This window comes from Dendrobates tinctorius, unplaced genomic scaffold (genome assembly GCF_039654945.1).
Source record: "Dendrobates tinctorius isolate UK_male_01 unplaced genomic scaffold, ASM3965494v1 ptg000022l, whole genome shotgun sequence".
Lineage (NCBI taxonomy): Eukaryota > Metazoa > Chordata > Amphibia > Anura > Dendrobatidae > Dendrobates > Dendrobates tinctorius.
This window is the reverse complement of record NW_027361690.1, coordinates 91,263,408-91,289,058: the sequence shown is the minus strand read 5'-3', so window position 1 is coordinate 91,289,058 and position 25,651 is coordinate 91,263,408. Positions and strand designations below refer to the sequence as shown.

General features: G+C 45.1%; 1 protein-coding gene across 1 annotated transcript in view; it reads right to left on the bottom strand.

Moving 5' to 3' along the window:
* Positions 1 to 25,651, bottom strand: part of ZWILCH (zwilch kinetochore protein) — an 87,792-nt gene that overhangs the window by 30,662 nt on the left and 31,479 nt on the right. Inside the window, exons 10-13 of the mRNA XM_073568900.1 lie at positions 18,786 to 18,841; positions 17,711 to 17,816; positions 12,424 to 12,503; positions 1,148 to 1,304 (exon numbers count right to left, since the gene is read on the bottom strand). Of these exons, the coding sequence (XP_073425001.1) occupies positions 1,148 to 1,304; positions 12,424 to 12,503; positions 17,711 to 17,816; positions 18,786 to 18,841 (399 nt within the window). The remainder of the gene's footprint in view (positions 1 to 1,147; positions 1,305 to 12,423; positions 12,504 to 17,710; positions 17,817 to 18,785; positions 18,842 to 25,651) is intronic.

Genomic DNA, 25,651 nt, shown 5'->3' with positions numbered 1-25,651 from the left:
AAGGCGAGTAGGGCCGACTGGAGAGCAAGACTGGAGGAGACGTGAGGAACTGGGGTCACCAATGCATGTAGTAGGACAAGAGGAAGAGAGGAGCCTGGAGACTTTTGTGACGGGAACAAATGTGGAGAGCCAGAGATGTGGGTAGGGATGGTTGTTAAGGCACCTGGTGGCTGGGAGTATATATTCTCTAATTTCTCTGTAAAGTGTGAGGGCAGATCAGATCAGGGGCCAGGAAAGGTCAGAGAGGTCCTGTGCCTGGGCACTGCAGTACTTTACTCTGCCCTCAACAAGGCAGAAAAGTACCCCTGCGCAGGAGCCGTGGTAGAAGTAAGAAGGAGGATGTCATCTCTAGGAGATGGGAGGCGCCGGACCAGACCGTGACACCCATCGGACTGGATCCCCGGGTGAGTATAATCCAACTTGTTTTTCTTATCTTTCAGGTTACATCAGGGGCTTATCTACAGCATTACAGAATGCTGTAGATAAGCCCCTGATGGCAGTGGCCGCAGCTCATAGGCCGAAAATGGGGTGACAGATTCCCTTTAAGCTCTGTCAGCATTTGAGCAAGTGTCACCGTAGTGTGATCAGATTCTCTCGCATGAGAATCAGATGACAGGTGCAGAGAAGACAGAACTTAATTTCTCCATTCTCTGATGAAACCCGAGTGCAGGACAATGTTTATACACGCCCATAGACATGTATGGGTGAGGTTGGTCCGATACCAGATGCACTCGCAGCGTGCTGCAGATATGCACTGCACCATAGTATAATATTGGTCCGATTGCAATCCGATAAAACATCAGCTAGCCCTTGTTATACGCTAGTTTGAGCGTAAACTTACTTTGCAGATTTTTTTTCCCACACCTGCCTAAGACTTTTTCACAGTACCATTGGTAATTAAAAATATATACAGTAATAATTATATGGTGGCAACATATTCTACAGCCTGATATTCTGTATAACTATGTATATAAAATATGTGCTGCCTTTAAGTTCTCACCCCAAACAGGAGGATCATAACTTACAGTGATTATAGTCTTGAAATGAAATAGTAAAAAATATGTAAAACAGTCTATGTCAATTTTCACCATGAATGGTGCATTATGAGTGAATAATGTCACAGTAGGAGATCTCAGTAGCAACGAACCTATAAAGCAGTTGATATAATCTTTTTTCATCTTGTCCAAACCAATCTCTAGCAGCATGCGGATAGGAGTGAGGCCTGAGAGGGAGATGCTTTGCATGTTTCCGTGGTAGGATTGCTGAATTAGCTTACTCAATGTGCTGCTGCTCCCACGATGGATCTAGAATGGGCAAACAATTATCTCGTGACCAAAGGAAAAAGCAAACTCAGTCATACTCTGGACCAGTATAAAAACTGCTTAACCTTTTATCATCTCTTATTTTTGATTCATTTTAAGTGTAAAAAATAAAAATAAATTACAGTTTACCCCTCTTACTATTTTTGCCACTAGTGACTTCTAGGATGTCATTAACTTCCTACCAGTTTGTTATAAATGTGTGGTTTTACGTATCAGCTGCTGAGGGAGGTAGAAAGCAGCAGCCTGAGCCAATGATAAGACAGGTGTGTCTAAGACTACCGCAAACTCCCTGTAGACATAGCAGCAAAGCCGAAGTCACAGATCACCGTAGTGCCCCAATAAACACAGAGATAAAATGCTACTATGGTGTAGGCATTGAGAAGAATGAACAAGTAATCATCCCCCAGAGAAGTTCCCCAACTCGAGTACTAAAGAACCACAAAAGCTACTAAGAGGTCATGTTTTCAGGATTTCCTTAGCAAGGCCCAGGTGATGGAATGGTTGCCTGTGCAGGTACTGCAAATATCATCTGTGACATATTAAGAAAATCCTGAAAACATGACCTGTTGGTGGTTCTTGAGGACCGGAGTAGGGGAAACAACGCCCTAGGGTCTGACTTGCATATAATGTTTGCAGTCATCACTTTATAGGGATTGAGACTGGAATAAATGGTCTTTTTCAGCCTCAGAAAGAGCACCATATCCTGTGCTTGGCTGTGATAGGCCATGTAAAAGATAGAAGATTCAGTTCTACTATTTTTTGGGTGACATTTGAGCCTTTACACGTGAAAATAGGGATTTTTGTGTACTCACTGTAAAATCCTTTTCTCCGAGCCAATCATTGGGGGACACAGACAGTGGGCGTTATGCTGCTTGCCACTAGGAGGACACTAAGTAAACACAGAAAAAAGTTAATTCCTCCCCTGCAGTATACACCCTCTCGCTGGCTGGGAATTCCCCAGTTCGGTGAAAAAAGCAGTAGGAGCATTAAACGAATGATCATAACTATCAAAACCTAAAAATGCTACAGTGAGCCAAAAGGCCAAACAGGGTGGGTGCTGTGTCCCCCAATGATTGGCTCGGAGAAAAGGATTTCACGGTGAGTACACAAAAATCCCTATTTCTCCTACGCCTCATTGGGGGACACAGACAGTGGGACGTCCTAAAGCAGTCTCTGGGTGGGGAGCATACAACTGCTAATACCCCATGTACCACTGGCTTAACACTGTGGTACTGCCGATTGCAGGATGCGTCTGCCAAGAGCTGCATCCGCAGAGGCCCGAGCATGAATTTGGTAATGTTTTGTAAAGGTATGCAGGCTGAACCAAGTTGCAGCCTTGCAGACAGGCCTGAGAATGAATTTGGTAATGTTTTGTAAAAGGTATGCAGGCTGGACTAAGTCGCAGCGTTGAAGACCTGTTCTGCTGATGCCTGGTGCCGAATGGCCCAAGAGGCGCCCACTGAGCGGATAGAATGCACCTGAATCCCTGCTGGGACAGGTGTGTCCCAGACACGGTAGGATTCCTGAATAGCCAAGCAAATCCACCTGGCTAGCGTGGTTTTTGAAGCGGCTAGACCCTTCCTATGCCCCTGTGGAAGTACGAACAGGGCATCTGACTTGTGGAAGGGAGCTGTCCGCGAGATGTACCGTCTCAGAGTCCTGACCACATCGAGGGTGTGGAAGGCCCTCTCAATGCAATGGACTGGAGCCGGACAGAAGGAAGGCTAAACAATTTCATCATTGAGATGAAAAGACCCGACTTTGAGCAGGAAAGATGGGGACGTCCTGAGAGCTGCCTCGTCCTGATGAAAATTCAAGAACGGAGGACGGCAGGACAGGGCTGCCAATTCAGAATCTTGTGTAATTGGTGTAATTGCCACTAGAAAGACCACCTTCCAAGAGAGAATAGCTAGTGTTACGTCCTGCAGTGGTTCAAAAAGAGCCTCCTGTAAGGCTCCGAGAATCAAGTCCCATGATTCCAATGGCCCTTAACCCCTTCCTGACATCCGACGTACTATCCCGTCCACGGTACCCGGGACCGTATGACCGTGGACGGGATAGTACGTCTACCGCGATCAGCGGCGCCCACATGGTGAGCGCCGCTGATCGCGGCCGGGTGTCAGCTGATTATCACAGCTGACACCCGGCACAATGTGTCAGGGGCGGTCACGGACCGCCCCCGACACGTTAACCCCTTGCACACTGCGATCAAACACGATCGCGGTGTACCGGGGGTTAAAGGGAAGCATCGGCAGGGAGGGGGCTCCCTCCGTGCTTCCCTGAGCCCCCCACGGCAGCGCAATGTGCAGCGCTGCTGCGGGGGGCTCCTTTCCTCCAGGCCCCCGAATCCAAGATGGCGACGGGGGCCTGAGGAAGCTGGCTTCCTCAGTGCCTGCAAAGCGCAGGCATGAGGAAGTCTTCTTCAATGCCTGTGACAGATTGCTGATCTGTCACAGTGATCTGTGATGTGACAGATCAGCGATCTGTCACAGGACAGTGATGTCCCACCTGGGACTATTTAATAAAGTAAAAAAAAAAAGTGTAAAAATAATTAAAAAAAAAAAAAATAAAAAAAAAAAAAAAATCGCCAAATATAATAGAAAAAAAAAATAAAAAATATTCCAATAAATCCATTTTTTGGAAATAATAAAACAAAAAACAATAAAAGTACACATATTAGGTATCGCCGCGTCCGTAACGACCCGCCCTATAAAACTGTCCCATTAGTTAACCCCTTTAGCGAACCCCCTTAAAAAATAAAAAACGAAGCAAAAAATGATTTATTATAATACCGCCAAACAAAAAGTGTAATAACGCGCGATCAAAAAGACGCATATAAATATCCATGGTACCGCTGAAAACGTCATCTTGTCCCGCAAAAAACGAGCCGCCACACAGCATCATCAGCGAAAAAATAAAAAAGTTATAGCTCGCTGAATAAAGCGATGCAAAAATAATTATTTTTTATATAAAATAGTTTTCATTGCATAAAACTGACAAAAACATAAAAAAACAACCTAAATGAGGTATCGCTGTAACCGTACTGATGTGAAGAATAAAACCTCTTTATCAATTTTACTGCACGCGGAACGGTGTAAACGCACCCCCCCCCCCAAAAGAAATTCATGAAACGCTGGTTTTTGTTCATTCTGCGACCCAAAAATCGGAATAAAAAGCGATCAAAAAATTCCACGTGCCCGAAAATGGTACCAATAAAAATGTCAACTCGTCCCACAAAAAATAAGACCTCACATGACTCGGTGGGTCAAAATACGGAAAAATTATAGCTCTCAATATGTGGTGATGCAAAAACTATTTTTACAATAAAAAGCGTCTTCTAGCGTGCGACAGCCGCCAAACATAAAAACCGCCATAAATAGTAAATCAAACACCCCGTTATCACCCCCTTAGTTAGGGAAAAATAATAAAATAAAAAAAAAAAATGTATTTCCATTTTTCCATTAGGGTTAGGGCTAGGGGCATGTTGGGGTTCGGGTTGGAGTTAGAATTGGGGGTTTCCACTGTTTGGGCACATCAGGGGCTCTCCAAATGCAACATGGCGTCTGATCTCAATTCCAGCCAATTCTGAGTTGAAAAAGTCAAATGGTGCTCCTTCCCTTCCAAGCTCTGCTATGCGCCCAAACAGTGTTTTACCCCCACATGTAGGGTATCAGCCTACTCAGGACAAATTGCAAAACAATTTTTGGGGTCCAATTTCTCCTGTTACCCTTAGGAAAATAAAAAATTGGGGGCAAAAATATCATTTTTGTGGAAAAAAATGATTTTTTTATTTTCTCGTCCGAGTGTTATAAACTTCTGTGAAGCACTTGGGGGTTCAAAGTGCTCACCACACATCTAGATAAGTTCCGTGGGGGGTCTAGTGTCCAAAATGGGGTCACTTGTGGGGAGTTTCAATAGTTTAGGTACATCAGGGGCTCTCCAAACGCACATGACACCCGCAGACCATTCCATCAAAGTCTGCATTCCAAAACGTCACTGCTTCCCTTCCGAGCCCCGACGTGTGTCCATACAGTAGTTTTCTCCCACATATGGGGTGTCAGCATACTCAGGACAAATTGGACAACAACTTTTGGGGGTCCAATTTCTCCTGTTACCCTTGGGAAAATGAAAAAATTGGGGACTAATTGATCATGTTTGTGGAAAAAAATACGATTTTTTTATTTTCATGCCCGGGCATTATAAACTTCTGTGAAGCCCTTGGGGGTTCAAAGCGCTCACCACACATCTAGATAAGTTCCTTAGGGGGTCTCGTTTCCAAAATGGGGTCACTTGTGGGGGTTTCCACTGTTTAGGTACATTAGGGGCTCTCCAAAGGCAACATGACACCCGCAGACCATTCCATCAAAGTCTGCATTCCAAAACGTCACTACTTCCCTTCCGAGCCCCGACGTGTGCCCATACAGTAGTTTTCTCCCACGTATGGGGTATCAGCATACTCAGGACAAATTGGACAACAACTTTTGGGGTCCAATTTCTCCTGGTACCCTTGGGAAAATAAAAAAATGGTGACTAAAAGATCATGTTTGTGGAAAAATACGAATTTTTTATTTTCACGCCCGGGCGTTGTAAACTTCTGTGAAGCACTGGGGGGGGGTCAAAGTGCTCACCACACATCTAGATAAGTTCCTTAGGGGGTCTAGTTTCCAAAATGGTGTCATTTGTGGGGGGGTTCCACTGTTTTGGTACATCAGGAGTTTTCCAAACGCGACATGGTGTCCGATCTCAATTCCAGCCAAAAACGTCAAATGGCGCCGCTTCCCTTCCGAGCTCTGCCATGCGCCCAAATAGTGGTTTACCCCCACATGTGGGGTATCAGCGTACTCAGGACAAATTGCACAATAACTTTTAGGGTCCTGTTACCCTTGGAAAAATAAGAATTGAGGGTGAAAAGATCATTTTTGTGGAAAAAATATGATTTTTTAATTGTACCGCTGTACGTTATAAACTTCTGTAAAGCCCTTGTGGGTTCAAAGTTCTCACCACATATCTAGATAAGTTCCTTGGGGGGTCTAGTTTCCAAAATGGGGTCACTTGTAGGGGGTTTCCACTGTTTAGGTACATCAGGGACTCTCCAAACATGACATGGCGTCCAATCTGAATTCCAGCCAATTTTGCATTGAAAAAGTCAAACGGCGCTCCTTCCATTCTGAGCTCTGCCATGCGCCGAAACAGTCGTTCCCCCCACATATCAGGTATCTGCGTACTCAGGACAAATTGCACAATAACTTTTGCAGTTCAATTTCTCCTGTTACCCTTGGTAAAATAAAAAAAATTGAACCTGAAGTATTTTTTTTTATGAAAAAAAGTTAAATGTTCATTTTTTTTTTAAATATTCAAAAAAATTCCTGTGACGCACCTAAAGGGTTAATAAACTTCTTGAATGTGGTTTTGAGCACCTTAAGGGGTGCAGTTTTTAGAATGGTGTCACTTTTGGGTATTTTCTATCATATAGACCCCTCAAAGCGGCTTCAAATGTGATGTGGTCCTAAAAATAAAATGGTGTTGTAAAAATGAGAAATCGCTGGTCAACTTTTAAACCTTATAACTTCCTAACAAAAAAAAATGTTGGTTCCAAAATTGTGCTGATATAAAGTCAACATGTGGGAAATGTTAGTTATCAAGTTTTTTGTGTGCCGTATCTCTGTGATTTAAGGGCAAAAAAATTCAAAGTTGGAAAATTGCGAAATTTTCAACATTTTCGCCAAATTTCCGTTTTTCTCACAAATAAACGCAAGTTATTTGAATGAAATTTTACCACTAACATGAAGTACAATATGTCACGAGAAAATGTCAGAATCACCGGGATCCATGGAAGCGTTCCAGAGTTATGACCTCATAAAGGTACAGTGGTCAGAATTGTAAAAATTGGCCCGGTCATGAACGTGCAAACCACCCTTGGGGGTGAAGGGGTTAAAATATAGAGGCGCCAACTGGGAGACTCTCTGAATCAATGTCTTCATCTGAAGTCTGGTGGCAATTTTGCATTGGAATAGCATGGACAAGGCTGAAATCTGTCCCTTGAGCGAGCCAAGCGCGAGGCCTGACGTTAATCCGGATTGTAGGAATTCCAATATGGAAAGAATAGAAAACACCAGTGGGGATCGACCATAGTCCTTGCACCACGAGAAGAAGGTTCTCCAGGTTCGGTGATAAGTGCGCATGGACACGGGCTTCCTAACATTAATCATGGTGGAGATCACATCGGGAGAAAAAAACAGCCTGTGCTAAAAACCAGGATTCAAGGGCCACGCCGTCAAAGACAGGGCCCCGAAGTTCTGGTGGTAAATCGGGCCCTGTGAGAGTAGATCCATGCGATCTGGAAGTCGCCAGGGAACGCGGCGACTAGTTGTACTAGTTCTGCATACCATGGCCGGCGCGACTAATCCGGCACGACTAGGATCACTGGAATTCCCTCTGCTCTAGTTTTCTTGATGACCCTTGGGAGCAAGGGAAGAATGCACGGGAGCCGGAACTGGTGCCACGGCAGAACTAGGGTGTCCGCTCGGATGGTGCATGGATCGCGCAATCTGATAATGAATCGAGGAACCCTGTTGTTTAGTCTTTAAGCCATATGATCCACATCCGGAGTCCCCCAGCGATGGCAGATCTGCTGAAAAAAACTGGATGAAGAGACCACTCTCCTGAGGCAAGGCCTTGGCGACAGAGAAAAACCACCGCTCAATTGTCCACACCCGGGGTGTGGATTGCGGAGATGGGCGAATGGTTGGTCTCGGCCCAATGGAGGATGTGACTCACTTCGTGCATGCCCATCCTGCTCCGAGTACCCCCCTGACGGTTGATATACGCCACAGCCGTGGCGTTGTCGGATTGCATCCTGATGAGGTGACCTGCGAGGAGATGGTGGAAACTCAGTAGAGCTAATTTGACATCTCGAATGTCCAAGATGTTGATGGGGAGACGTGACTCTCGAATTAACCAACAACCCTGTGCCGTGTGGTGACAAAGAAAAAAACCGCACACCTGCCTAGGAGACTGGCGTTGATGGTCACCACCGACCATCGTATTGGGAGAAAGAACTTCCCTTAACTCAGGGAGGATTTCAGTGTCCCCCGCAGGGACAGAAGGAACCGGCGGTCCAGGGAGAACGGGTTCTTGTCCCAAGTTAACAGCAACGCATGTTGTAAAGGGCGGAAATAGAACTGTGCAAATGGGACCGCTCCCATCACTGCCACCAGAACTATCATGCTGAAAACGTATGGAGTGAGAAACCAGTCGGTAAAGAGTCCGCGCTGCCTGTTGTAAGGCTCAGGCCTTTTCTGGAGTGAGAATGACCAACCCGCGGGAAGAGGCCAAGATCTATTCCAAAAAGGAAATCTGCTGGACCGATGTTGAGAAAGACTTTTCGAAGTTTATCTTCCGATCCAGGTGAGAAAGTGTATTTACTGTGATATCCACTGATTTCTCGCAGGCTGGAAGGGATGGACCCTTGATCAGCAGGTCGTCCAGATACGGCAGTACCACCACTCCCCGAGCGTGGAGAATGGCCATGACAGCCGCAATGGCCTTGGTATAGACCCTGAGGGCGGTGGCGAGACCGAAGGGCAAGGCAACGAACTAGAAGTGTTCTTCTCGAATTGCAAAACGCAGGAACTGCTGGATGATAGGGACTCTCCCTTTTGCATGGAGGCAACAACAATCGGAGGAATTCCATTCGGAATCGCCGTACTTTCACAAACTGATTTAACAGCTTGAGGTCCAGTATGGACTACATCATTCCTTCCTTCTTTGGAACCACAAAGAAAGGTTTGAATAAAAAACCGCTGAACCATTCGTCTTGAGGGACCGGAAGGATGACTCCGTCCCTTTGCAGCGCATGAGCGGCCCGAAGGAAGGCTGTGACTAAATGACAGCAGACGGCCACCTACTTTGTCTGTGTCTGCCAGATACCACAAGAAGTCATTAAGTAGAGGATCTATGGGATCTGCTTCCTTAGATCCAGATGCTGTCGGCCTGGGTTTCCAAGAGCAGTTAGGTCTGTGAGAGACCTGGGAACCTCTGTCTCCTCACGGGGACCGACCTGATCAGGAAGAGAAGGTTGTGGAGGACCAGCTGGAGCTGTAGCGAAAAAAGGTCGAAAAACAGCCGGGCAGTCCCTTGTTGGGGAAGAAACTTACTCTTCCCCCCGGAAGTGTCAGAAATGAGCTGGTCTAGTTTCTTGTCCAAACAGGTGACCAGTTTGATACGGCAGAGAAGTCTCTGGAGGTGGAATCTGCCCACAAGTCGCGTAGCCATAGGGCTCTTCTGATAGAGACTGCATTAGCGGTTGCCTTAGCAGCACAATTAGCGGCATCTAAAGAGGCGTCTACTGCAAAATCCCCTGTGTGAATTATCTGCTTGGCGACACTGGTTGTCTCCAGAGGAGGATTGCTACCTTGGAAGGCAGTAATTAAGACTTCTGCCCAAGTGGCCATTGCCTTAGCCACTTAAGTCGCCGCGAAAGATGGGAAAAAAAGCCCCTCCAGAAGCTCCAAAAACTGAACTGGCGAGGTAGCCAATTTGACCATCGGAGTGGTTTCTGACTGAAGAGCCCTCAGAAACGTATCGAAGCGTTTTAGTAGCAAGGCACAATACAGAAGGATCCACCGAGGGGGACTGTAACCAATCCTTCATTAGATCTGGAGTAAAGGGGTATTTGGCCTTGATAGGCTTTTGCCCTGTGAACCGCTTATGTGGTCGGTTCCTACGTTTCTAGACAATGTCCTTCAACTCCAGATGGCTGGCAAATACCCTGCTTACACGTTTAGTCTTCTTAAAGATGATAACGTGTTCCGGAGCGGGAATATTCTCCTCGTCCAACGTCAGAAACTTGTTGACTGACTGTCAGAGAATCAAGCGATTCATGGACATTTGGGCAATTCTGATGGACTGACATGTCAGACTCGAATTCAGAGACATGTTCTCTGCGAACATTAGGAGAGGGAGAGCGAGAGACAGAACTCGCTGATGCTGAATCGCAAGCGTGACTAGGGGACGCGTCATGGGTCCGCTTTCTAGAGACCTGAGGATCCCTTGAACGAGCACAGCCCCTGCTGGGGGACGGTTCCTGGCCGCCGCCAAAGTCCTCCTCAGGCGATAAAGATGCGTTATGTCTTAAAGAGGATTCCCGGAGGAGTCTATAGCCTTGGTCAGTGACTCTACAGACCGTGACAAGGATGCAGCCCACTCAGGGGGACTGAACGCAGGGAGCACTTTGCAGCGGCGGCGGATGGAGTTTTAGCACAAGCCAGGGTCGCAATCCGTGCATAGCAGATTAGTCTGGGTACTGGGCAAGACTGTCTTGCAATAGGTACCAGCGGTAAAGAACGCAGCGCGCTTATTAGCCCCCTTTTTTGCTTCCTTAGACTGAGACATAGTGCCCGTGAAAGGGTTACAAGCAGAGCCTGGGTTGCAGCTGCAGGGAATGTGCAGCGAAGGGGTTAAGCTTTTCTCTGAGAGAAGATGCAGCTTACCCGCTGTCATGATGCTGTGTCCCTGGGAGGAATATCGGTGGCCCTGTAGCGTCACCAGGTGTTGTCCATCCGTGCGCGCACCCCCGCAGCCATCACAGAGCCCAAGGAGCAGAGAAAGGGTTAAGGACATGGCCCCCGAGACTAGCAGGGCGCCTCTCGTACAGAGTAAAAAAGCTCCCGGGCGATGTAGCAGAGCCGGCGAGGTTGTTACACGGGTATTGCTCAATTGGTCCACCCTATGGGCAGGGGGACGGAGAGCTATGGGGCTGATTCAGGGCATCCGAAAGCGCTGCTCAAATCTCTGTGCGTTCCATGCGCTCGCCCTCGTATCCGGGAGGGGTACCGGGACCGTAAAGGAGCCATCGCCAGAAGAATCAGCCCCAGACGTCGCAGGAAAGTGTACGGGGAGGTATACTCCGCGTGCTTGCCTGTTGTTGGTTCGGGGGAGAGCGGGCCGTAGAAAGGAACCGTCGCCCCCTTCACTCCGTTAGTTAATAAATAAAAATTTACAGAAAACTCAAAAATAAAATAAAAATGATGGGGTTTGAAGCTAGACCCAAGTGCCTCCTACAGACACTAAGCAAGAACTGGGGAATACCCAGCCAGCGAGAGGGTGTATACTGCAGGGGAGGAGTTAGCTTTCTTCTGTGTTTACTAAGTGTCCTTCTAGTGGCAAGCAGCATAACACCCCACTGTCTGTGTCCCCCAATGAGGCGTAGGAGAAATTATTGATATCAATCCCGTCCATTTAAAAAACTACTAAAATGCACAGCTGTTAGCACAGAAAAATAGAGAAAATTGGCACAACATCAGAAGTGCATCCTCCTGTAGCCTGTGCTTACTTCTGCCTGGTCATCGGCTTATAATGATTGCAATAATAAGTCACAATCTGTAATCGGCAACACTTTGGAAGTAGCACATGTCCGCTGCATCCAAAGCTCTGCCGGCTTTTGAACGCAGGTGATTCTGCATGTGATCACTGAACCGTGCGGAATCACCACATCCTATACATTGTACGGGTGAAATTTATCTTGCGGAGGACTCGAGTCTCTGCAAGATAAATAGACATGCTGCAGTCTTGAATGACGCTCCATATGTTCCCCCCCCGCAGGTGATCCGCGGGCGTCTGTGCATGCATAGTGGACATGGGATTTCTTGAAATCCCATCCACTATGCTGTAACAGCTGGACGCTGCGGACGTACGCCACGTCCGCCACGTCCAACCTGCAGCGTTGACTTACCATGAGAACGTACCCTAGGATGTAGAATACAAACCATGAGGATTCGTTTAGAACAGGACTTTAAAATGTACAGATACATCTTTGGAAATAGAGCCTAAATTGTATTTGTGAGGTTTTTCCATGTCCATATACTTTATTCTGTTATCTCTACCTTCTTCTCCACCTTGCTGCAATTTAAAATAAAAAAACCCAAAAAAACAAACAGTATCCAAAATTGAACGATTATTTCCACTTAACCTAAAGTTCAGGCGCACACAACCTGAAAATCTTGCACTGCAGTGATCCTGATCTTCACTTCTGATCGATATGCTTAGTTATTTTAATCTCTTGGGAAAAGCTTCCCATACTGTGTAGGACAGGCCGTCTTACCCATGGGTGCACATCCCCATATTTCAGCGATTGTATGACGAGTGAGAAACAGTCTTGAACATCTTGATACGAAGATACACCTTTATATAACAAACACAAGAACACTGATATTATATCATAGACCAGGATAAACAGGTGAGATCTTTAACCCATTAATATTCTTATTTACATATGCAGAAATCTAAAAATAAAAGGTTTACACATATCATAACAATCCTGCAGCATCCTTTCTCAAAAGACAGTGCTATTTCTCTGCTACGCCCATTAGAGATGTTTAAACAACATGACAAGTAGGCGGTTCCATTCACCAAGTCGAGGGGACGTAACCCTATAACCAACACTGATTGGGACAATGACTGACACCAACTTACAAAAATCAGGAAGCCAGGCTTCAGGTAAATGTATCCTTAAAGAGGTGTTCCAATCTCCAGGTTCCTATCCCAATATGTAGTAGGTGTAATAACAATAATAATTAGAATGTTAGCAAACACCTTCAATTAGCAATGTAGTATAGTACTTCTGATTTTCTATGTCGCTTACCCCATGTGCAGGACATTGCAGTAGCTTAGGTACAACCACTCATAGTTTTTAGTGATCATAACCATGGACACCTAAGCTACTGCAATGCCCTGCACATGGAATAAGCGACTAAGGCCCCTTTCACGTATCAGTTTGTTTTTTGCCGTCAGTCACAATTCGTTGGCTCGACGGATCCGTCTCGGATTGTGAAAAACTGATGCGACGGATCCGTTGCATCAGTTTTTTCATCCGTTTTTCAAACCATTAATTTTTCTATTAAGTTTTGTACGTTGTTACCCAAAGTATTGTACCTTGTTACAAAAGTATTGTACCTTATCACCCAAAGTATTGTATCTTATCATTAAATAAATGAAAGACAAAGCTTTTTTTTTTTATTATTTATCAACCCCTTCATGACCAAGCCTATTTTGACCTTAATGACCAGGCCATTTTTTGCAATTCTGACCAGTGTCCCTTTATGAGGTAATAACTCAGGAACGCTTCAACGGATCCTAGCGATTCTGAGATTGTTTTTTTTGTGACATATTGGGCTTCATGTTAGTGGCAAATTTAGGTCGATAATCTTTGCGTTTATTTGTGAAATAATCAGAAATTTGGCAAAAATTTAGAAAATTTTGCAATTTTCAAATTTTGAGTTTTTATTCTGTTAAACCAGAGAGTTATGTGACACAAAGTGGTTACTAAATAACATTTCCCACATGTCTACTTTTCATCAGCACAATTTTGGAAACAATTTTTTTTTTTTGTTAGGAAGTTATAAGGGTTAAAATTTGACCAGTGATTTCTCATTTTTACAACACCATTTTTTTTTAGGGACCACCTCACATTTGAAGTCACTTTGAGGGGTCTATATGGCAGAAAGTACCCAAAAGTGACATCATTCTAAAAACTGCACCCCTCAAGGTGCTCAAAACCACATTCAAGAAGATTAACCCTTCAGGTGTTTCAGAGGAACTAAAGCAACGTGGAAAGAAAAAGTGGACATTTTAATTTTTCCAACAAAAATTCTCTTTCAGCATCAATTTTTTCATTTTCACAAGGGCAACAGGATAAAATGGATCCTAAAATTTGTTGGGCAATTTCTCCTGAGTACACTGATACCTCATAAACCACTGTTTGGGCGCACGGCAGGGTCCGGAAGAGAAGGAGCGCTATTTGACTTTTTGAATGGAAAATTAGCTCCAATCGTTATCGGACACCACCAGGCAATCAGAGCGATCGTAGCCAGGTGGGGGCGAAGCCACGCCCCCTGTGGTGAAGAACAAAGCCCCCTGTATCTGCGGGTCGGGTGACCTTTTAGTGACCCCGTTCACCAGACCCGCAGGGGGGCTTTAAAGTCATGACGCCACATAGGCGTCACTGGTCAGATTGGCACCAGTTTTCATGACGCCTATGTGGCATCATTGGTCGGGAAGGGCTTAAAGAATTATAAATTAAGATCGTTTGGGGTGGAGATAGTACTGGAGGAGCTGACAGATCGGACCAGTGGGAGTATGGAGAGCGGATTGTGGTGGTGACGGATTGGAAGGTAAAACAGAAGGTGAAGGGGTGGAGAAACCATGAGGATGGGTGTACAAAAAAACGTGGGTAGGGATGGGATTTGGTAAGGTTTGAGGGGTAGAGTGGAGGGATTGAGAGACAGAAGAGGTGGTGGGTGGGGAAGAGGGTTGTATTTGGGGCATGATGGGTGTGAAAGGAGACTGGTGGTAGTGGGCAGGAAGTACAGGTTGGGCAGGGAGTGGAGGCACAGATGCTGTGGTTGGGTACTGGTATGGGGCAGGAAGCTGGTATTGTACAGGAGAGGGAGGAGGGATAGTGGCTGGAGGGGGAGCAGATGCGGGAGGAACTACCGGGGTGGGTGTAGGGGCTTGTGAGCCAACATGCGGTGGAGCAAACTGGCAGGCTTGCATTACATGCATTTGCTGGTCAGGAGATAGCTTGTCTATGCCCTCGACTACTGCCTGGAAAAAGGAATGATTGGGCGATTTACTTGCATCTAAATGCATCCTATCCAGACGCGTGCTCAATTCAAGCATACTGTTCATGAGGTTGAATCCAGCAATCATTTGCTCGGACAACAGTTTCAGCGAGTTCTGGAAGATGCATTTAGATGCAAGAACTCGGGCACATAGTTCTTTTCCTGACCCCTCTGGCGCTGCCACCAAGAACCCAAAAGGTGTTCTATAGATGGCAGCAGTGTCAGAGGGGTGGAGTAAAGGAAAAGCTACCTCGTCACCGGCAGCTTCATGTAACAAAGTCTGCCAAGATGCACCAGCGCTTGTGGATGGGACCGAGAGACCAAATGTGAGGGGAAGGCAGGGAAGGTGCAGATGGGTCGGGTCTGTTGAAGTGGTCCCCGGTGGCGGACTCCTGTGGGATCGCTCCAGAAGGGTTCAACTCTGCAGGCTCCCGAGTGCTGCAGATGGTGCTGTGGTACAAAGAAAAAAAAAAATGTAATTAATATATTGCTATTGCTTGGCCCTGGCTGAAACAAAAAAAAAAAAAAAAAAAAAAGTTACACATCTAAACATTTTCACATCGTAAATGGGGCGGGGAATATTTATCTTCCGCTCACCATAGTCGACCGGAGGAACGACAGGGCTCTTGCATACTTATACTCCCGATCCACTCGGGGCCTGCATCTCTTTGTTGAACTCCCTCTTGAAGCGATCCCTGAGTGACCGCTACCGCTTGACAACTCCGTTCCCTTTAAAGTGAAAGCACATATTGGTTACTATACAACACATTACATCCTGCAACACAACTTACTGACCTGTGAATACTTAAGCGCTTGATTCTGGGCCCGAGCATCAAGGTCCTCCTAATCTTCCACAACTTCGCAGCACACTTCCTCCCAGAGCCGACAGGTCACAACAACATCAGCGTGGCGGCGGTCCCCCATGTTCCACAGCGGCTCCCGCTCTCGGACTACATCGATAAGGGGGTCGATGTCTATTCCTGCCTCCTCACCGTCAGTCAGGAGCACGCTGTGAAGCCTGTTAAAGACAAAAAACAAAAACATTACACAAATCATACATATGAAGTTGAAAAATACAAAAAACAAAAAGGTACTTACTCTCTGCTGACCGCCCCGACACTCACATCGGCGGCCCTGGGAGACGCTTTGAGGACCTCTACACGTTGAGCTTGGATGTAGGCTTATGTGTTGTGTGTACTGTGATGTCTCTGATGATCTATTTATGTGTTGGGTGTACTGTGATGTCTCTGATGATCTGTTTTTTATGTGTTGGGTGTACTGTGAGGTCTGTGATGATCTGTTTCTGTGATGCATGTAAGAAACTTAGACCCAGAGCGGGTTCGCAGAGTGTTTCTCCACCCCGTCCGTCTCTATCTGGAAGCACCTCTGATGCTGTAGCTTCCAGTTAAACAAGAATTAATGCATATAGGGTTATGTGTAAAAAAAAATGTTTAAAAAAAAAAAAAAAAAAAATATTTACCTCAGTTCGCTGACGATGTGAGGGAGGGCTCCCAGGAGTAGACATGTTTGAGGCTGGCTGGGTGGCAGGAATGGCTGGGTCGCTGGACACTCCTGCTGGCTGATCTCGGGCTGGCTGGACTCCCGTCGGCTGGTCTCGGGCTGTCTGGACTCCCGCTGGCTTGCTTGCTGAGACATGTTTGAGCCCTACCTGACAGGTTTATATACCTTTCCTAATTTGGGCCTGGCTAATTGGATCCTAAATAAATTAGAACATACTCAGTTTAAAAAAAAAAAAAAAAACAGAATCCGTCGACGGATTCCGTAATTTGACGGATTACGACGGATCCTGCGCCCATAGGCTTCCATTCTAGCAAGCAATGGATGGCAACGGATCCGTCGCTGTCCGATTTTTCGACGTAGACAAAAAACGTTACTTTGTCCGTCGTCTGAGGCCGACGGACAAACAATTACTGTCACTAATAAAAGTCGATGAGAAAAAACGGATCCAGCGGCATCAGTCGCCAGATCAGATTTTTTTTTCAAAATTCGACGGATTGCGACTGATAGCAAAAAACTGGTGTGAAAGGGGCCTTAGCGAATCAGAGGAGCTATACTACATTTGTAATTAGAGGTATTTGCTAATATTATTATTACTACACCTACTACATATTGAGATAGGATCTTGGGGAGCACAATATCTCTTTAAATCATTATTCCAAGTTATGTGTCATGGCATAAATGTACCTTATGTCCTTTTTCAACAGAACAACAAAAACAGATTTTACTTTACTGATACAAAGTATGTAACGAGTTAAATGAAGATGTGTAGGTCTAACCAAAAAGAAGAGAGCTTTGATGGGGGAAGGTTATGCTCTGACAACCATTGATTGCCTAAGAATCCACCATGATTCTAATACAGTAATGGACAGCCTAATGTTTCGGCTGTAACTAGAGTTGAGCAAAAAGCAGAGCACTGCGAACCTTCTAGTACCAGTTGCAGACTTTGCGTCTGTTCTGACTAGTATGCCCCCCCGCAGCGCCATGTGTATGTCGCACCACAACATAACGTTGCAGGGTCTACTAATCAGAAGAGGCACCATGGATGCTCAAAGTAGGAGGTTTGCAGTGCGCTGGTCTTGCAGCCATTGGTTAGCAACGTGACCACCGGATCAGGATCTTTTTGCTATACTCTAGTTTACATACTTCGTCCATGAGAAAACTGGCACCACATTTTTATAGTAGAAGTCTTTCATAGTTTTACCACTGGGTATAAAATAAGCCAATTCTATAAATAAAAAAATCACCTACTTCTCCTCATTTTACACCACAACATCTCTGCAAAGTCCAAATCTCCGCGCTCTGTGATAAAAGACTGGATGGAGCTGTCCACTGCGGCCATGTCACTCTTTACTGTCTAGAAAAGAATAATGGAGTAGCGTCAGCCTCCCAGCCCAGGTCATTCACACACCGCTCCCACAATACAAAGAAACTTGTGAGATTGATCATCGGTCTTGCTGGTTACTTGTCAATCAAGATGTCTATCCTCGCTACCAGTCTGGCTGCATCTTCTTACAAATTTAAAAAAAAAGCAATAAATAAATAAATAAAAAAAATCTAGGGGATGGAAAAAAATTAAATAAAAAAAAAAAAAAAAATACAAAAACACACAAGCACAATATTTGCTCAGCCGGAACAATGTAACCAATTCATCCATTGTATGATTAATTAATTAAGAGCTGGAACAAGCCCTCCAGCGCCAGACAGGATATGAATGACAGCAAAGCGTGACAATAATGTGTAAATACCCATAGCTATGCTCGTAATGGGGTTAACTGGAATACGTCCAGCACTGCAAGCGTTAACAGGCCCACTCAGCACTTAAATGGCTTAGTCACCTGTTTAAGAGCCGTTGCATATGAAGAACGGCGGAAAGAAATTAAGTGTCCGCATCCATCATGTGTGCAGCGAGACCGCGGCATACATAATACATGAGCGGAGCAGAATGACGGGGAAATCATTTTATCGAGGCTGTTTGGATACCCTTCAAGCCTCAGGAGTAAATCCTCAGCAGTCTACAAGCAATAGACCTCGACATGAAAACTATTTCCCCCCAGGCCCCGCTTGTTGTTCGTGGCTTTCTATCAATTTTTATTTAGGTTTCCTTTTTATTTTATGCACCCTCCGGCAACGCAGCTGAATTGTGCATCACTCAGTGTAATTGCCATGTTTAATAATTGCAATATTACTCCTGAGTATTACCTACAATGTGCAGCCAGGAGAGAAATCGCTTTATATTGACCTTGTCAAGGCGCGCGCACCTTCTCGGGGCTGGAAGAATAAAATCGCAGCCGTTCGGTAAATCATTCATATCAACTGAACTCACCTCTGCTTCCTTTTTAGAAGCTGAATTATTAACTCCATCTAGTTTATTCTTTAGCTCTGGGAGAGAAAAAAAAAAAGATCATTGTGCTGTACAGCAAATTACAGGAGGAAATTACAAACGCAGAAGTAAATATTCAGCCTTTATAGCGGGAGGGTGATGGTGTTCATAGCAGTGCATGCTTATCTTGCAACCGCCGCATAGGTCACAGGTCAGCGACACTTATGTCAAGTTTGCATATAACACGGATCGTACATGAAATTCACAGACGGTGGTGATCACACTAAACACGACACTGGGGGGAAACAGTGGCGCAATATCCCAAATGCTGTAATAGCTAAGCCCGGGCCACTTAGTAGGGATCAGTAGATTAAAGGAACTTGTCATCAGCACTTTTCCCCTTTTACATGAATGCTGCTGTGAGTGTCTGACAGCAACATGATCCTGGAGGCCCACAGCTGCATGCTGATTGCGGGGTGCTGATGGGTTGCCATAGAGGCCAGGGAATTACTGAGGTCCCCCGCTGCTGCCATGTTGGTACTCCTGCGAAGCCATAGTGATTTTATCAACCGTACATTATGCAATCAATTACAGGATCGGATGGCTGATGATTGAGGATGATGATCACTGCATCCTTAAAATTCAGATCAAACATATAAACTGAACACCGTACAGTCAATAAATTGAAACTCAAGAAATGTCTTTCTCCAGTCTCTGTACCTCCTCCCCAAACACTAAGAAAACAATGTATGTATTCCAAAATTAAAATCAATAAAAACATCAACTTGCCATGCAATACACAAGATCTCTTACAGATTCGTTTGAGTATCCCACTGCATGCTGAGATACCCAAAGGTGGCGCTATCAGAGCAGGGGGCAGAGGCTGCAGTCGCTGTCACAGCCCCTGCACCCTCCCTCAAAGGAAGGGTCAACAGCGACGCTCGATTCAAGGGGCGTGCTTGTTCCTGCCGAGTCCCTCCCTGTTAGATCTGCACAGTGACCGCATTCGCTTTGTTGTCGGCTCAGATTCGTAATATGTATCAACCAGCAACAAAGCAGTGTCAAAATACCCGGCGTGCAGGAGACCAGCGCCGTCCCCGCTAGTGATGTTCCTGGTCTCCTGCATGCCAACAACAGAGCTGATGCGGTCACTTTGCAGATCGCACCGCGTACAGCCCCTGAATAGAGCGTCACTGATGACATTTCCCTTCAGAGAGGGGGCCTGCCTCTGCCCCCTTCTCTGACGACATTTCTTTGAAGTATCCCAGCATGAACTACGATACTCAAATGAATCGTCATTACGCAGGAAGGGGGACAAAAAAAAAAAAAAATAGAGCAGCAGTTAGTCCAGTTAGGGAACCGTAGGGAATTTTTAATATAAAGTATGTTAGAAATTAGCTTAGATAATGGCAATAAGTAGATAAGGATAAAACACAAAAATTGAGCTTGGTTAGAGCTGGTACACATGCAGCATATAAATGCATGTTCACATGGCCAAAAAGCATGCAAAACCTACAAAAGACAAAATGAAAAAAAGCCTGCTATATTTAAATAAGTAAAAAGCAAAAGTGCATTTAAATCATACAGAGTTCTTTGGTACTGTATTTGATCAAACATGGCATAAAAGCCGTCCCACCATCGACAAGGTGACTCTGTGGTCGGGGCGGTCCTACACTGTCTAGTATTAGTAACCTTATCATGTGTCAAAGTTGACATCTGTGTGAGTAAAGGGCATGTCACACTAAGCGATATCGCTAGCAATATCGCTATAACTTGTGACGTTATAGTGATATTGCTAGCGACATCGCTGTGTCTGATACTTACCTACGACCTGCTCCCCCGCTGGTTATCGCTGATCGCGCGAGAACGTCCTGGACTGTTTCTCGTCGTCAGCTTCCTGCTGTGACGATGAGCGACGCGTGGAGCCAGGCGGGAGGATGCAGGATCGCCTGGTGTGACAGGTAAGTAGCGACCCCCGTCCCCAGCGATGTCGCTGGTGAGATCTGCCTGTGTGGCAGCTCACTAGCGACCACTTAGCGATGTACCAGCGATCCTGACCGCGTCATATCGCTGGTCGGGATCGCTGGTACATCGCTAAGTGTGACAGGGCCTTAAGGGCAGACAAGGACCAGGTCCCAACCACCGGACACCAGTCAGGGGAAACCTTTAAATACAATTTCCAGCTCAGGAAATTTATATGCTGCATGTGTACCAACTCAAACCAATCTCAATTTTTGTGTTTCTTTTTTTGTATTTTTGCATTCTGTGCAAGCTGGGGTGTGGCCTCCCTCTCCTGTGCTGGAAATTGTATTTAAAGGTTTGCCCTGACTGGTGTCCGGTGGTTGGGACCCGGTCCTTGTCTGCCCTTATTCACACAGACGTCAACTTTGACACATGAGAAGGTTATTAATACTAGACAGTGTAGGACCGCCCCGACCACAGAGTCAACTTGTCAATGGTGGGACGGCTTTTATGCTATGTTTGATCAAATACAGTATTACTAAGAACTCTGTATGATTTAAATGCACTTTTGCTTTTTACTTATTTAAATATAGCAGGGTTTTTTTCATTTTGTCTTTTGGAGGTTAAGTAGATAAGGATGTAGAATGAAATTAAGTGACTTCGGACCACCCCTTGGAGTACATGTAAAATAGCTCATGAATTATATAGTCTTTAGTGAAACTGCTTGAATATATAAACTAACATTACATAGAGAAAAGCAAGAGAGATAAAAATATAAAAACTATACATGGAAAAAAAAAAAAGAAAGTTGATAGAAATGCTGAGACATGATTAACCAGTTGAATACCAGGCACAGCTTTAGGTTTTTGACACATATGTGGGTTTAAAAAGCTCTAAAAATCTGTTCTCATTCAAATATTAAAATACATTTCTTCTAATAGGTGGGGCCTAGTCATTTTTAATTTTGCCTTTCTTTAACAATTAGTATTTTTTCATCTGCTCTTTATTTATTCATTTTACACATTAAAGGGCATTGCAAAATATATATATACATATACACACACATATGTTATACATATATTACAAGCACGCACATACATTTTGAGAGACAGTGAGGGGAATCTTATGCGAGGGCCGGTAACGGGTCCACAGAATGTGCTTAGCAGCATACTGAACCCGCTGGAGTGCATTGTAATGACAGTCACAGCTGGAGTTATCATGTAAAATATAAGCAAGTGTGGACTGGGTCAAGTTATTTGACCCAATCATTTCAGGAAAACCTTTTTTGGGCTTTTATTTTTGCAGAGATCTGTAGGATGGTAGTGGGACGGATCTCTCCCTCCAGTCCGGGTCTTACAAGTGGCCCATGGCCATGGTTTTCATTTATACCTGCAGTAAAGGTTTTGGTGTGTCAGTTTTGAGTTTGGATTTGACATGTAGCAGAGCTTAAGGTGCCTTGCACACATATGCCTGGCTGTATGAAGCTAACAGAGACCAAAGCCAGCGGAGACGTGGGCAACCACAATAGCACCCGTTAACCTTACGCGGGTGCAAGTACCAGCGGCACTGGACTTTATCTTGGTGTTCCCGGCTGTAACCTAGAGGTAAGCAATTTCTTGTGTGCAGTATTTGGACAATAAAGGACGTTTTACTTAACTTGTCTGGGGGTCACTGTCACGCTAAATTCATTGGTGGAAACGCAGCAGCCTTACACATGATGAAAAAATGCGAACAGTGTGAATAGAGCCATACCCTGAAGAAAACCATGTCGGTGATTAAGGTTGCAAAGTTACAAGTCAGGCCCGTGGACAATATGGAGGAGCTGCTAAGGCAGCTGGTCCTCACCCAGCATCAGCAGCTGCAGTTTCAGCGACAACAGCAGGAGCAGCAAACTAACAACCTCATTCTGAAACAGATTGCGGCTGTCAATCAGTGGTGGGGCAGGTTTGACTACCTGGCAGAAGGTTTACTAGTCCTCAGTTACCTGCTGTTTACCTTGGATAGCAGCTCCCAGCGCAAGCACGCTGGTATCCAGGGTACACAGCAGGTAACTAAGGGACACGCGCGCTTAGTTACCCGCTATTTACCTTGGATACCAGCTCCCAGAGTCTGCTTACAGCGCTGGGAGCTCGCTGATCGTTGGTCTCCCGCCGCCACACGCAGCGATGCGTGCTAACCAGCAGGAGACCAACGATCAAAAAATGGCCCAGGACGATCCTGCACGATCAGCGATACCTGGTGGAGGGCCGGTCACTGATGCGTGCCACACACAGCGAAATCGCTGGCGAGGTCGCGGATGCGTCACAAAATCGATGACGCATCAGCGATCTCGTTAGTGATCTCGCTTAGTGTGAAGTACCCCTAACATGTGGAATGACTGGATGATTTAAATCAATGGGCTGATACTTGATTAGTTAATGGTGCTTGAAAATAAGGAAAAATACACCAACCTGTGATTAAATTCACTTGTCCCACCATGTCAGTGCTAAATTGCTGAAGACTATGAATGATGGCCTTGATACTTAACGAGGCCAGTTTTATTCCATATTGCATGTTCACAATGGCAAAGACAAAAGAGCTATGTGAGCAGACCAGAAAAGCATTTATCACTAGCCACAGAAAGTCTAAAAAAGAAATAAGTCTCATTTATAATGATATTGGGATCCCGGCCTTAAAGGGCCTGTCACACTAAGCGATATCGCTAGCAATATCGCTATAACGTCACTGGTTTTTGTGACGTTATAGCGATATTGCTGTGTCTGATACTTACCTCCGACCGCTCCCCCGCTGGTTATCGCTGATCGCGCGAGAACGTCCAGGACTGTTTCTCGTCGTCAGCTTCCTGCTGTGGAGACGATCGACGCGGGCGGGAGGACGTCTTCATCGCCTCGTCTGACAGGTAAGTAGCGACCCCCGACCCTTGCGATGTCGCTGGTGAGATCTGCCTGTGTGGCAGCTCACTAGCGACCACTTAGCGATGTACCAGCGATCCTGACAGCGTCATATCGCTGGTCGGGATCGCTGGTACATCGCTAAGTGTGACAGTACCTTAACAGTTCAAAATGAGACTGCATGGAAGAGTCCAGAATCTTACAGGATATTTCCTTGTCCTTTATTTGCATGTTTTTTGTCACTTAATTATTATTACACCTAATAATGAAAAGTGCATACAATTTTTTCAATAATCTTTTGTATAGTGTCAAGGGGATTGTATTTCTTGGGGAGAAAAATAAAAAAAAAGATTATAAACCATCCTCCCAGATGTGAGGGGAAGAAGAAATCTGTTGAGAGAACCCTATAAAAGTTGTCCTAAAATGTGGAAATAAAAACCAACCAAGAACATCCCAAAAACTTTAGATTGGGAATGACTGCTCTAACCCATACCATGTGCAACCTACTGAGCAAAACAGGACTCTATAGGCAAAGGCGGCCATAACAAGTTAGACAAACCATAATTCAGAGAAAATGTTATATGGACACATGAATCCAAACGAGAGCTCTGGGTTTATAGATGACAAAAATGAAACCTGTAAATAAGAGTATACCAGTGAAAAAGTGTTACAAGAGTGTTAGAGTAAAACATGGTGGAAGATCCATAATGCTGAAAGGCTGATTTGCTGTCCCTGGGTATAAAGTTTTTGAGGAGTCATGGACACAATCAAATCAGAACATCTCAGCAATTTACAGAGAAATGTTCACCTAAGTTTGAGAAAACCAGATGTGAGTCAAACAAAAGAGATCAGAATAATGACCCAAAGCACACATCCAAAGTACAAGGAAAAAAAAAAGAAAATGACTTATACCAGCTAGCGATGAGTTCTGATCTCAAGCGAACTGAAAATACATACATGACATTAGTATATCAGATGAAACACATCAGTGAAGTACAAGAAACCAGATATTGCTTTCATCTTACCAGAGTGAAAGCAAAACTTGGTGAGATTTTCTTTGGTTAGGAGATACAAGATGTAATATGGAGCGATTCTATACAGCATCAATGCCATATGGAGCTTTGAGTTGAGATGTGGCAGAATTCATCGCAGACGTATCAATATGCCCTGGCTAGCTGCTTTGTCAGAAGTATGGCTGCCTCCTGCTTGACTGATGACTCCATTGCATCAAGTCACACAGTACAGAGGCTGTTAGTCAAGCAGGAGGCGGTGTCACTGAGCAGGGAATAGAGCTGGAATGACAGATGCTTCAGATTTTTAGCCTCAATTGCCTATAAATTCAAATGCCGATTTCTCAGTAACTAAGGAACACACTGGCCATGCAGACATATTGCTGGACTTGTCATCTTTGAAAGGGTTACATGCACCTATATAAGTAGTTAGTGGTGTGAAATCCTGCTGACAGATTCCCTTTAGTCTACTACAGGAGCACATGGCAGCTTCTCATTTTCTGTCTTCAGAAGATCAATGCTCCCAGCCTTTTAGCTTTCCTACATGCTGTTGTGCTCCTAAAGATTGAGTTTGCTGGCACAACACATACTTCCCTTCTCTAAAAGAACATTCCTCCTCTGCTTTCTGGAGCTCCAGAAATGTATTGAAAGTAAAAGACCTATATACCGTATTTTGTCGATTACAAGACGCTCCAGATTATAAGCATCCCAAATAATTTTGAGGCGAAAAACCGGAAAAAAAAAAAAAAATAAAAAAAATAAAAAATGGTGGTGCTTCTTATAATGCATGCGTCTTATTGCTTACGAGGGTTGTGGCTGCAGTGAAGCGGGGTCCCAGGGTTGCTGCTGGAGGAGGCAAGAGTGGATCATTGCTGCAGGCTAGGATGAGGGGGTGTTTGGATGTGTGGCGCAGTGCTGCGGGGGCTCTGCCAACATTTTGTGAAAGGCCAGAGCCAACGCAGTTCCATGGTTTCCTATGCGGTGGACTCTGGTAAAATGGCTGCTT